The 12,768-nt window shown below is 47.3% G+C and overlaps 1 protein-coding gene across 4 annotated transcripts in view; it reads left to right on the top strand.

Annotated features, from left to right (window-relative positions):
- The window catches only part of EXOC6B (exocyst complex component 6B), a 643,271-nt gene extending 630,725 nt beyond the window's left edge, over positions 1-12,546 (top strand). For 2 of the 4 annotated variants that reach the window (XM_044663036.1, XM_044663034.1), the window contains 3 exons: positions 7,105-7,217; positions 9,684-9,695; positions 12,185-12,546. In XM_044663036.1, coding sequence (XP_044518971.1) covers positions 7,105-7,217; positions 9,684-9,695; positions 12,185-12,311 — 252 coding nt within the window. In that variant the 3' untranslated portion in view covers positions 12,312-12,546. The remainder of the gene's footprint in view (positions 1-7,104; positions 7,218-9,683; positions 9,696-12,184) is intronic. The other 2 variants (XM_044663035.1, XM_044663033.1) reach the window with 1 other exon arrangement.
- Positions 12,547-12,768: the final 222 nt, after the last annotated feature.

Genomic DNA, 12,768 nt, shown 5'->3' with positions numbered 1-12,768 from the left:
TCTCTCTCTCTCTCTCTCTCTCTCTCTCTCTCTCTCTCTCTCTCTCTCTCTCTCTCTCTCCCCCTCCCTTCTTTTCTCCTATTCCTCTCTCCCACCCCTTCTCCCCCTTTCCCCACCCCCTCCATAATAGTTCAGCCATTCCAAATTTTCTCTTTAAATCTCCCCTATGACCTTTATCTTTCTCTCTCAGCAGATGACCTCACCTCCTACTTTATTTTTTAAAAAAGCCACACTATCTCCCTTCCTTCCTTCTATAAGGACTTGTACTCCTTTGCTCTGATCTTAGGGGATGGACTGGCCTTTCTCTTTACCAAAGAAATAGTCCCTCTCTTTGTGCCCTTGGCCATGCCTCCTCCTGTCTTTCCTAGGAGTTTTTTTACCATTGATTACTCCTTCCTTCTCCTCCTTCATCTCTTCTTACCCACTGGCTCCTTTCTTATTCTCTACAAATGTCCTTTGATCATTGCCTCATCCTTTTATTTTTTTCTTTTAATAATTTTTTATTTTTAGAAACATTTTTCATGGCCCCATCCTTTTAAAAATAAATCTTTCACTTGCTTCTACCATCTTCTCAAGCCATTATCCCATATCATTTCTTCTGACTTGCCAAACTCCCTTAAGAGAAGAAGCTACCACTTCTCTAAGCACTTCTCTCAATCTTTTTGTTACCTGGCTTCTGACCTCCCCTATCTGGCAGCTAGGTGATGTAGCATATAGAGCACTGGACTTGAATTCAGAGGAACCTGAGTGGTGTGACTGTAGACAAATCATTTCCTCTCAGCTCTATGTAATGAGGACAGGGATAGCCCCTGCCTCACAAGGTATTGGGAGGGCCCACTGAGACATTTGTCAAGCATTCAGCAATGATGCCTGGCATGTAGTGTTTGTTATAAAAAATATATATATATGTATTCCCCTCGCCCTCGCCCCTCCTCTGTCACTCTGCTCAAACAATTTTCTCAAGAGTTATCAGCAATCTCTTGATTGCTAAACCAGATGTCCTATTCTCTGACCACCCCTTCTAGCCTCCAGAATTCTTTGTCCTGTCTTAGATCTCTTGGATCTCCTCAGTTTTCTCAGCTCTACACTGAGGGGGCTGGACTAGATGATCCCTAAGATCTAATGTGGGCAGAGGCTTTCTCTAACAGAGAGGGCTTCTTAATCTGGTGAGTTCTGATGCTGTCTAGCCAGTAATTCCTCTCAAATGTATTAAGTGCCTACTATGTGCCAGGTACTATGCTAAGAGCTGGAGACACAGAGAAGGTCGAAAAACAAAAACAAAATCCCTCGCCTTGAGTTCACAGTCTAAGGCAGGGGTCGGCAACCTTTTTGGCCATGAGAGCCATAAACACCACATTTTTAAAATGTAATTTCATGAGAGCCGTACTGTGCTCACAGTGCCGCTCCTGTAACAGCGCCTGAAAAAAAATGGACTTTATGGCTCCTGCAGAAAGAGCCATCTCTGGCCCTCGAAAGAGCCAGATATGGCTCGAGAGCCATACGTTGCCAACCCCTGGTCTAAGGGAAGAAAAACCGTGCAAAATTATTTACAAAAAAGCTAACAATAGGATAAATTGGAGGTAATGGACAGAGAAGGCACTAGCATTAAGGAGGTTAGAGAAAGGCTTCCTGTAAAAAGTAGGTCTTAAGTATTTGAAGGAAAGCAGGAGGCGGAGATGAGGAGGGAGAGTGTTTCAGCCAGTGAAAATGCCTGGGGTCAAAAGATAGAGGACTTTGTGTGAGAAACAGCCAAGAGGCCAGCACTGCTTGGATCTCTTAGCATGTGGAAGGGGCCATTGTGTGAGAAGACTGAGAAAGGAGCAGGGGGCCAGGGGATCCTGGAGGTGCCATAGCCACTAAAGTTTAGTGAATTGGGGCTAGGGCAGGTGATATGGTCAGACCCATGTCTTAGTTAAGGCACTTTAACAGCAGAGCGGCTGGACTTGGAGTAGAGAAAGACTTGAGGCCCGGAAACCATCCAGAAAGGTATTACAGTAGTCTAGGTGGGAGGTGATGAGGGCCTGTGCAAGGTGATGACAGTGTCAGAGGAGAGGAGAGGGCATATAAGAGAAAAGTTAGGAAGGTAGAAACAATAGGATCTGCCCTCTGATTGGAGATGGGGGTTAAGTGAGTGAGAAGTGAAAGGTGACACCTAGGCTTCAAGCCTGAGAGACTGGGGAAATGTCGATGCTCCCAAATAATAAGTTAGGAAGAGGGCAGGGCTGGGCAGGGGGAGTTAAGGAGTTCAGTCTCTAATGGGTTAAGTTGAAGATGTCTACCTGCACTCCGACTCAAGATGTTCAAAAGGCAGTTGAAGAGGTGAGATTGAAAGTTAGCTGGGTAGGTAGAACTGAGGTGATGACTGAAAGCAGAGCAGCTAATGAGATCACAGATATCATAGTGTAGAGGGGCAGAGAAAGAAGGCCCAGGACAGGGTCTTGGGGACTATCCAGCATCAGTGGGTGTGACATGGATAAAGAACCCACAAAGGAGGCAGAAATGGAACAGTGAGACAAGGAGAAGGAGAACCAGGAGAAAAGGCAGAGCATCTCCATGGCTCTTACAGCTGAAGCCTTGCCTGTGGATTATCCCCTTAAATGAATGGGCACCCCTAGAAAGAGAACAGGGACTGCCTTGTTTTTCTGTCTCTATCCCCAGGACTTTGCCCAGTGCCTTGCCCACAGTAAATACTCACTCTCTGTTGAGTCTTTCCTTTATTCTTCCTTTCATTTCTGGGAGGGCTGCCCCAGAGAACAGCCTATATACATATTCCATCTTCCTAGGAATAGATGTGTCACTGAGACATTCATCCCACAGCAAACTGATAGAGTTTAACCTGGAAGACAAGGACTTTTTCAGCCTTTTCTCCCTGGACTGTTCTATATGTCTCCCATGCCCATCCCAGTGAAATACTCTTGCCTTTATCATGCATACATGGAAAAGCCTATGGCTGGTTAAGTCAGAGGTTAGAGTGCTTTGCCAATTAGGGCCCTTGGCTTTTTATTACTCTCTAGCTATAGACTAAACTCATTTAGACCCCAGAATGACTCTTTACTTTCACTAGCAATGGCATGAATGGGTGCTTTCTTAAAAGTGTTGAGAGACAGAGACAGAGAGACAGAGAGAGAAAGAGAGAATGTACAAATGTACAAAACTCAGAGACTCCATCCTGCTAATAGGAGATAGGAACAAAATGTATTATTGATTGTCCAATTTAAATGCCACATGATCCATTCATATCTTGGTCTAATGATCCCGGACTACCAGCATCTTTGTTGGGGCTATGGAGAGGGTGGTATGAGACAGTCTGAGGTTGGAATAGCCAGTGGTCCTGAGACACACCATCTTTGCTTCTCCTCTAGCTGGTTGACATTTTCCATGAAAACTGGCATTGGTTTATAAGGAGGTAAAAGTCAGAAACAAGGGACAGAATCATTCTGGTCAGGTAGTGATTTCCAAGAAGTCCTTTGTGGAACTCACTTTGGGGTGAAGGCTTCTTAGTTGATCTCTTCATTGACAAACTGTGATGGGAGTCACCTCCCTCAGAGTCTGGGCTGTATCAATGCCTAAACTGTCCTGTGAGCTCATCCTGGAAAAGCCAAGCCCTTCAGCAGACTCTCACACCCTTCTCTGAGAGGAAGCATGTCATTTGAGAAGCACTGGATAAAACAAGAATTGATCAGGTATGGGCTAGTTCCCATGCTCATATATGTCAGGGTGAACCAAGTGACTCTTGGCTATTTTCTGTGCTCCTACAGTGGAGATCATCCGTGTGCTCCTCTGCTGCCCAGGACTATGGAACAAGGATGCAGGATCCAGAATTAAGATGCCTTTTTTTGACCTGGTCACTGTGGGAATTGACTTGCAATTTTGGACTTTTTTTTTTTTTTTTTTTTTTTAGCCCTTACCTTCCGCCTTGGAATCCAAGGCAGAAGAGTAGTGAGGGCTAGGCAATGGGGGTCAAGTGACTTGCCTTGGATTCCAAGATGGAAGGTAAGGGCTAAAAAAAAAAGTCCAAAATTGCATGCAATGTTTCCTACCTATTATCTTCCCACCTCTGCAGACAAGGGTGTGTGCATGGGGGAGAAGGGTTTCTCTGGGGCCAAGAATGGCTGTTATGATTTTGAAGCATTGTATTTCGATTATTTAGTTGTTTTTTCCATTTAAATTGTGACCACTTTCATATTGTTTTCCTAGTTGTGTTTACTTCACCTTGTATCAGTTCGAGTAAATACACTTATGTTTCTCTAAATTCATCATATAGAAAAGCAGATTAGAACAGCTCTGAGGTGTCCCACCCATCAGATTGGCTAAATTGACAAAAAAGGAAATTGTGAGATGCTGGTGGGTCCATGGAAAAGAGGTGCTTTTAATGTACTCTTAGTGAAACCTTCACCTAGTCTGGCCATTTTGGAAAGCAATTTGGAAGTGCCCCCCAAAAACTAGGCACAGACTTTGACCCAATGATGTTGCTACTAATATCCCAGAGAGATCAAAGAAAGAGGGAAAGGACCCAGATGTAGAAAAACATCGATAGCAGCTCTTTCTGTGGTGGCAAAGAATTAGAAAGTTGGGGGATACTCAAGTTATGGCATGTAAATGTGACAGAATATTGTGCCATAAGAAGTGATGAAGGGGACGATTTCAGAAAAACCTAGGAAAACTTGTACGAATTGTCACAAAGTGGCACAAGCAGAACCAGGAGAACAATTACTCAATAGCAGCAATGTTGTCAAGATAATCAACTTTGAAAGGCTTTGGAATGCAGATCAACACAATGGCCAATCACAGTTCCAGAAGATAGAGGATCCATGGCCTCTGAGCACAGATTAAAGCACATTTTCTTTTCTCTCTTTTTTGGGGGGCATGGCTAATGCAGGAATTTTTTTTGTATGACTCCGTATTTGGTTTTGGTTTTATTTTGTTTTAAACCCAGAACTGATACTGAGTATTCGTTCCAAGGCAGAAGTTAAGGGCTAGACCATTGGTGTTAAGTGACTTGCCCAGGGTCACACAACTAGGAAGTATCTGAGGATAGATTTGAACCCAGAACCTCCTATCTCTAGGCCTGGCTCTCAAAGCCACCCAGATGTCCCAACTATGGATCTCTAATGGCCTTTGTTTTTCCTACTTTGTCCATGAGAGAGAGAAATAAGTTCATCATATTCTTCACTTTTTATCAGCATAGTATTCTATTAGACTCATAAATAACTTACTTAACCATTCCCTAATTGATGGACCTCTTTTCCCCCCCCCCAAAAAAGCACTGGTGTTTGCTGCAGAAAGCATGTTGCCTTAAATATTTTGGTGTTATATAAGGCCTTTCTTTTTTTTTCATTGACATTGTTGGGTTCGATGCCTAGCAATGGAATCTTTGGGTCAAAAGGAGGGTGTGGACATTTTAGCCATTTTCAAATTGATTTCCAAAATAGTCAGACCAGTTCGCCATGTGCTCATCTTTCCATGATCCCTCCAACACTGACTAGTCCCCATTTTTGTGGTCTGCCAATTTGCTGGGTGTGTGGCAGAAACTCAAGAGTTGTTTTAATTTGCATTTCTCCTAATATTAGTAATTGGGAGCATTCTCCCATATGGTTGTTCATAATTTACAATTCTCCTTGTGAGGCAGCATTTCTTCTTGAAATGTTCTTCTGTTGGCAGAGAATTGCTGGGCCAGAGGATTGTAGATACGTTGTCAGAGTTACTAATTTTTTTATTCAGATTTTTTTTATTTTGAACTTAACAGTCATCAACAAACTTAAATATGTCAGTATTTTCAAATAACAAGAAAGACACATAAGAAATTGTGGAATTCTGTAATTTCCCATTTGGGCTTTTGTTTTGTTTTGCTTAATTGCTTTGCTTTGCAACGAGAGACAGTTCAGCCTTAGAGGAGAATCGAAATAATTATGACAAAAAGATGAGACATCAGTGAAAGCCAACAAAACTTTAACTTGTTTTAAAAAAAACTTAAAATGTTTTTAAGTTAAGTTTTCATTTGTTGTTAGAAGCTTCAAGGTAGCTTGGATAGAACACTGAGCCTGGAGTCAGGAAGAATTGAGTTCAAATCTATCCTCAAAAACTTACTCAAAAACCCTAAGTAAGTCACTTAACTGCTGGCTACCTCAGTTTCCTCATCTGTAAAACAAAAATAATAACAGTACCTACCTAAATGAGCTAATATTTGTAAAGTGGCTAAACAGTGCCCGACATATAGTAGGTGCTTAATTAAGTGCTGGTTTCCTTCCTTTCTTCCCTTCTCTCCATCCCTCCCCCCTTCCTTTCCCTCTCCCTTTCTTCTCTTATTCCCTCCTTCCTTTGCCCCCTCTCTCCCTTTTTCCTTCTATCCTTCTTTTCTTCCTGTTCTTTCTTCTTTCCTCTTTCTTCCTTCTTTCTCATCTTCTCTTCCTCCTTCCATCATTCCTTCCTCCATCCATCTGTCCTTCCTTTCTTCCTTCCTTCTTTCCCATCTTTCTTCCTCTCTCCCTCCCTCCATTTTCCCCTTCCTTCCTCCCTTCCTTCCTCCCTTCCTTCCCTGCCTGTTTTAATGAGGGTACTCCAGAGGGCTGCCTGCTCTGGAGTTCACAGGACCCTATATCTAGCAATGGGAAGGGCCTTGAAGGTCATCTAGTCCAACATACATTTTACAGATGAAGAACCTGGACCCCAAGTGAGGCTCAGTGAATGCCCCAAGTGTGAATGCCTTCTGTGCCCAAACCCTCTACCTGCAGGCCCTTTGCACTAACCCCTAGGGGGAAGAACATCTGGATGCCAATCATAGAATCTGTTTCTGCTAGTTCATAGTGGTTCCTTGATCCCTGGCCTCTGTCCACACAAGTCATCTAGCATTTATTGAGTGCCTACTGTGTGCTGGGCTCTGAGGGTGCAGAGAGTGCAGAGGGGGTGCACAAACCAAAAGCCTCTTCCTCCTCCAAAGAGGATGATAGCCTGTTGCACAGAGGCCATGCTGTGTGGGGGCTCAGGCCTCTGATAGTTTCAGTTTCTGCTGACCTGTCATCTGGTAGCAAGGAGGCAGGAGAGATTGCTCTTGCTGCCTTGAGGGGGTCACTCAGTATTAATCCCTGGGCCTTGGGTGTTTTGCAGCTTTTGGATCTTTTCACCCAGTGGGACTGGTCAACGTACCTCGCTGACTATGGCCAACCTACCTGCAAATATCTGCGCGTCAACCCGGTGACAGCTTTGGCCCTGCTTGAAAAGTGAGTACCTCTAAGAGCCCTGTGCCCAGGCTATGGAGGAGGGAGATGGTGCAGGAACACTGGCTCTGTCAGAGCCCTCCTAGAAGTGGCTGCCCATGTCAGCCACTCCAGAGGAAAAGCAAGGAGAGCAAGGTTTTTGTCCCTTTCACCAGAAAGGTGTCTCCATGAGGTGTCCCCCACCCAGGGGCTGCCCTTGTCCAGGCAGGCCTCTGGGGCTGTCCGTGGTCAGAGGACGAGGTAGTTAAGACAACTTGGTCAGCAGAGGGGGCAGTCTGGACAGACCTTGCTCTAAGGCAGACATTCTCAAACTTTTTGGTTTCAGAACCCTTCAAATACTTAAAAGTTACAGAGGATGCCAAAGAGCTTTTGTTCTATAGCTATCGATATTTACCATATTTGAGATCCAGGTGCATTAGCTCTGAAGGGGCCTTACTACGAACCAAGGCATCCCATATGGTGAGGGCTAGCTCTCTCCAAAGGGTCCTTGGGTCAGGGTCCTGAAAAGGATGAGGGACACTGAGATGGAAGACCCTGGAAGACCCTGCCCCACTGGGCCCTCTTGCTGCATTTGTAATGCAGGATTTATGCAAGATTTCTTGCATTTATAATATTACCCTATGCAATCCTGTCTCTGGCCCAGCAGGTGCCAGTCCCAGGAGCTGACAGTTGAGCTGGGACTATATAAACCCCTGCAAACCCAACCCTGGGGTTCTGATTTCCTTGACCTCACCCAGACACCCAGCTACCCCTGATTTCCCCTTGGGGACCCGGGAGGGATTGAAGGGAGGTTGAAGGGAGGTTTGGGTGTGGAATGTAGGCAGGATTTTAGCTTAGAGTAGCCTAGATTAGACACCCCTAAATCAACTTAACAACTATATCTGTTTAGCTGGTGGATCAAACAACATCAGGGCAGTGTCAGATTATCTCTGGCTGAGGGCTGGTTCCCTTGGCCTGACCTTACCTTCTAGGTCCATTGCCAACACTTGCCAGTCGCCCCTAGCAACAGCTTCTCAAGACCCTAAACCCTCTTACCTCCGTTTTTCCTTTCCTGTTAAAATAAAACCCTTAGCCTAAATCTGAGAGTTCCTGTAATTATTACATCATCACCTTAGGCTAAAGAGACAGAGGAGAGGATATCAATTAGTTGAGTTTAAAGGAAATGGTGGGCTAAGCCTCCATTGAATCCAGGAAGTTGAGCTTCACTTCCTGTTGAGTTCTGCTCTCACCCAATAGGAAGGCAGTTACTCCAGCAGAGAGGGGCCGCTCACTCCTCACCTTAAAGGAGCCCAAAGCTAGCAGTGAAGATTGACTGGGTACCACAGCTGAGGCTGCCCATCACCGACAGCTCCAAATCTCCTGCTACTGTTGCTACAGGCTCCCAGGCCCCTGGTGACTCACTTTTATCACCAGCTCCGTATTATTATTAGCTGCTTTATTCACTTATTACATTTGGCGAGCACAGTTAGGTTAATTACCCACACAAAGGATATTCCAAATGGGTCTTGCTAGAGTATTGTTCATAGTCACCAGCTTCTCCATGCTTCTCTGATGAGTTATGCAGGGAGCGATTGATTTTTGGTTCCACAAAGTGCCACAGTTTATACACCAGATACTAGAACTGTATGACTATTATAAATGGTGTGCCATAACACTGGAAGAGTTTATATGTTTTATACCTACGGCTATGGCTCTAGTTTTTGTAATCATACAATTCATGATAGTCCTGAAGAGGGTCCTCTCACACTTATGGCTGCTTTTTGGCTCTGTTTCTAATGCAAAACCTGACTCTGTCTCCCTGGAAATGGTGGAACACATGAAGCTATTAATTCAAGTCCTCAAGCAAATTAGGGAAGGGAAAGAACTGGATGAGCATACAATTCTCCAATTGGAGATTGTAGAAACAAAATATTTAGGTGCAACTAAGGCAAGCAAAGAACCACAAGCTGTTGGGGACACCCAAACTTACTGTCCATCTTAGAATCTGGCCTTGCTTCTACGCTCCTTTCCCCAGCAAAGAGTGCTCTGCTAGATGAGCAGTGGCCATTGGGTTTATAAGACACCAACACCCCAAGAAGTCCAGGGGTCAGGGGCGGCTGCCCACAGGGCTCATCCCACCCAGCTTTTGGCCTAACTGTTGGGGATCAGTCTGGGCTGCATTCTGGCACCCAAGAGCTGGACTGCATTTGACATTGTTATTGGAGTCCTCAGTCCTGAAGATGGGCCAGGATTTTCATTCGTGTCCTTGCTGCCACAGCCCTGTCAGGACATCCTCCCTCCAGAAGAAAGCAGAGCTGGAGGGCCTCCACTGCTTAGTAGGGTCTTTGACCAACCCTGGGGCCGGTCACTTGGAGCCTAGAACTCAAGGGATTGTTGGTGATGCCAGCCAGAGGGTAAAGCTGCCCAGCCTTCTTGCCATTGTAACGGTGTTTTTGTGGTTCTTTTCCTCCCAATGACTCCCCTCACCAGGATATCCAGAGAGTAAGTAGAGTCAGCTGGGGCTTGGCCCTCTGCCTGGCAGCGTCTTCTTGCTTTCCTCCTTTCCCTTAATGACCTTACTAAAGACCATGAGAGAACTGGGAAATGTCTCAGTCTAAGCTGACTTACTAACCCTCCAAGCTGGCTAAGCAGTGACTGACCAGCTGCTTCTTGCCTCTCCTTCCCTTCTTGTGACCCTCCTCCCACCCTCCTGGGGCCTCTGGCCAGAGGCTAAGGGAATAGATCTGGTCTTTACCACTTGAGTGTCCAAGGAGCAAGTGACTCAGAGCCCCAAAGCTCTGCCTCGAGCTTTGGGGCTCTGCATTGGACAGCAAGGACCAGGGTTTTCTTTTCTCTTGGCTGACTTGAAGATAAATGAATCAAATGTTCATGAAAGCACTTCAAAGATGACGAGTGCTTGTTTTCTTGTGAGGTCACACCCAGTATGGAGAGGGCACTCTTCTCTGGGGCAGTGGTCCAGGCCCAGGGATCCACTTGTACCCTGATGCCCAAAGCCCACAAAGAGGGTCCATCAGCCTGTTTGGGTAGCCTTTCCTTCTGCCAGTGCCTTCCTCGACCTCTTAGGAGTACAGCCACCCAGACCAGCAGGTGCACCTGCCACGAATGGACCGTGCACACAGACACAGACATACAGACACTCCTTTAAATACCCACATCTGCACACATGTTCTCAGACACATGCAGTTATCCAAGGGCCTAGCCTTGGTGCCTAGGCCCAGCTTGAAGGAAAAGGGCAGGAATGAGAGTTGGAGGGGGAAAGTTGGTCCCTCCTTCCCAATGTCACAATTTGTTGGGCAGGATAAATGTTCCTTGGGGCAGAAGCCTGCCTTGCCAAGTCTCTCCTCAGACTCCATGGGCCTCCCTCAGTGGCGAGGTGAGATGAAGAGTGTTCCCGGCTCTCCCAGCCCTACAGCTTTGTTAGAGCCTTCAGTGAGACCCCCCCACCCCACCCCCCGGCCCAGACTTGTCTTTCTGAGGCCCCAAATACCAGCGGTATCAGATCTCAAATGGGAAAGGCCCTTAAAGGCTGTCTAAGCCAACCCATCCCCCAAAAGAATCCCCAACAAAGGCCCATCCAGCCCTTGCTAGAAGACCTCTAATAAAGGGGAGCCCAGTCAGGCTGCTCCATAATCTGCTGCTGGTATTTCTTCCCGTCCTCCCCATTCTGCTCTCTGGGGCCAACAAAAACAAAGTTCATCCCTCTTCCACAGTAAAGCCTTTTAGTGACCTAAAGACAAGTGTCTCGTGTCTCCCGAGTCTTCTTTTCTTGGGGTCAGCCAGTCCTCATGCAGCATGAACCAGAGACTCTTCCCCAGCCCGGCTGCCCTCCCCTAGATGTTTTCTGGCTCAGCCGTGGCCTTCTTCGATGCCGTTCCCAGAACTTGTGCCAGGCTTCAGATGGCATCTCCCCTCCTTGCTCTTAGAATCTCTCTTCCCTCAGTGTGCAGCCCAAGATCGTCACATTCTTCTTCTTGGCTGCCACAGCCCAGTGCCAGGGGAAATGCCATCCTCCTGAGTCGGGGATCATTTATTTAATGTCTCCAGAGGCATCAGCCCCTAGTGCAAAGGTCAGCTAGAAGGGGCTGCCCAGGCAACGACCTGGGCCACATAGCATAGAGGGATGGTGGGACAGTTGGTTTCTCTTCCACCTCTTCCTCCTCTTCCTCTTCCTCTTTGTTCTGCCCTCACCTATAACCTTGTCTCCCCCCACCGTCTCGCCACCCCACTTGCTTCCATTGAGCCCCGTGCCTCTGGTAACTGCGTTAGCACCTCTGGCCAGTAGTTTGGGGAAAGGGGATGAGTTAGAAACAATTTGGGGATGACCTCTGTAATCAGGGACTGTTTGTCCCTGATACTAGGACCATAGTTAATCAAGAATTCAAGGTCCAGGGGGCAGCTGGGTGGCTCAGTGGATGGAGAGCCAGACCTACAGACGGGAGGTCCTGGATTCAAATCTGGCCTCAGACACTTCCTAGCTGTGGGACCCTGGGCAAGTCACTTGACCCCCATGGCCTAGCCCTTACTGCTCTTCTGCCTCGGAACCAATACTTAGTATTGATTCTAAGATGGAAAGTAAGAGTTTTAACAAAAAAAAGAGTTCAAGGTCCCTGGGGTTTCCCTGACTCATCCCCTGGATCTAGGTTCTAAAGCTCCCCTAATCAGGTTCCTGAGGCTCTAAGAAACTTTTGGCCCTAGACTTTCCCAAGGCCTTAATGTTCCAAGTTTGGAAGCGTGACCACCCAAACAAAGAAATGGAGGAAGGAAAGGGAATCCACTGGAGGTAGCGAGAAGGGTCCCCTGCCCACGGTGATCTCAAAGTGGACTCCTTTGGGGCTCGCTGAAGGAGACAATCAGGGTTCTGAGGACTCCAGCCGACCCTTCTCTTCGGTGAGCCCCACGGCCTCTGCCAGCTCGACCCCGTCCCCCATTGCGGCCCCTCTAATCCCTGCCCTCTCCTCCCTCCCACCCAGGATGAAGGACACCAGCCGCAAGAACAACATGTTTGCACAGTTTCGGAAGAACGAGCGAGACAAGCAGAAACTGATTGACACCGTGGCCAAGCAGCTCCGTGGACTTATCAACAGCCACCACTCGTGAGGGGGGCCGGCCCGGGCCTCGCTCCCTCCTCGGGCACCGCCGCCCGCCTTCAAGGATGCCAGCCCAGGCTCTGCACTCTTGGATTCTTCGGCAAAGAGAATATATGTATTTTTTTATCACCTTCTGTACAATATCCATGAAAGCTTCTCTAGGGGCAGAGAAGGACGGAGAGAGGGAGAGGGAAGGAGGCACTACTGGGTCAGCATTCAGGGGCTCCTCCCGGAGGTCCAGCCTAAAGAACCCCTTTCTTCACCCCCCGACCCGAGGGGCTGGGCCTGGAGGAAGAGAGGAAGAGAGGACGGGCCACAGGCGTCCGTTAGGCCCTTCTCCTTAGCTCCGCGCCCTTCCTCCTGACCGAGGGGATTTGGCGGCAGAGGGAGGCTGAGTCGTGCTTCCTGCCTGGGCCCGTTGTGGCCTCCATCTCCAGGTTATGCTTTGGCCAGCAGGGAGCAGGGAT

Source organism: Gracilinanus agilis, chromosome 2, assembly GCF_016433145.1.
Source record: "Gracilinanus agilis isolate LMUSP501 chromosome 2, AgileGrace, whole genome shotgun sequence".
NCBI lineage: Eukaryota > Metazoa > Chordata > Mammalia > Didelphimorphia > Didelphidae > Gracilinanus > Gracilinanus agilis.
This window is presented reverse-complemented; position numbering and strand designations above follow the sequence as displayed.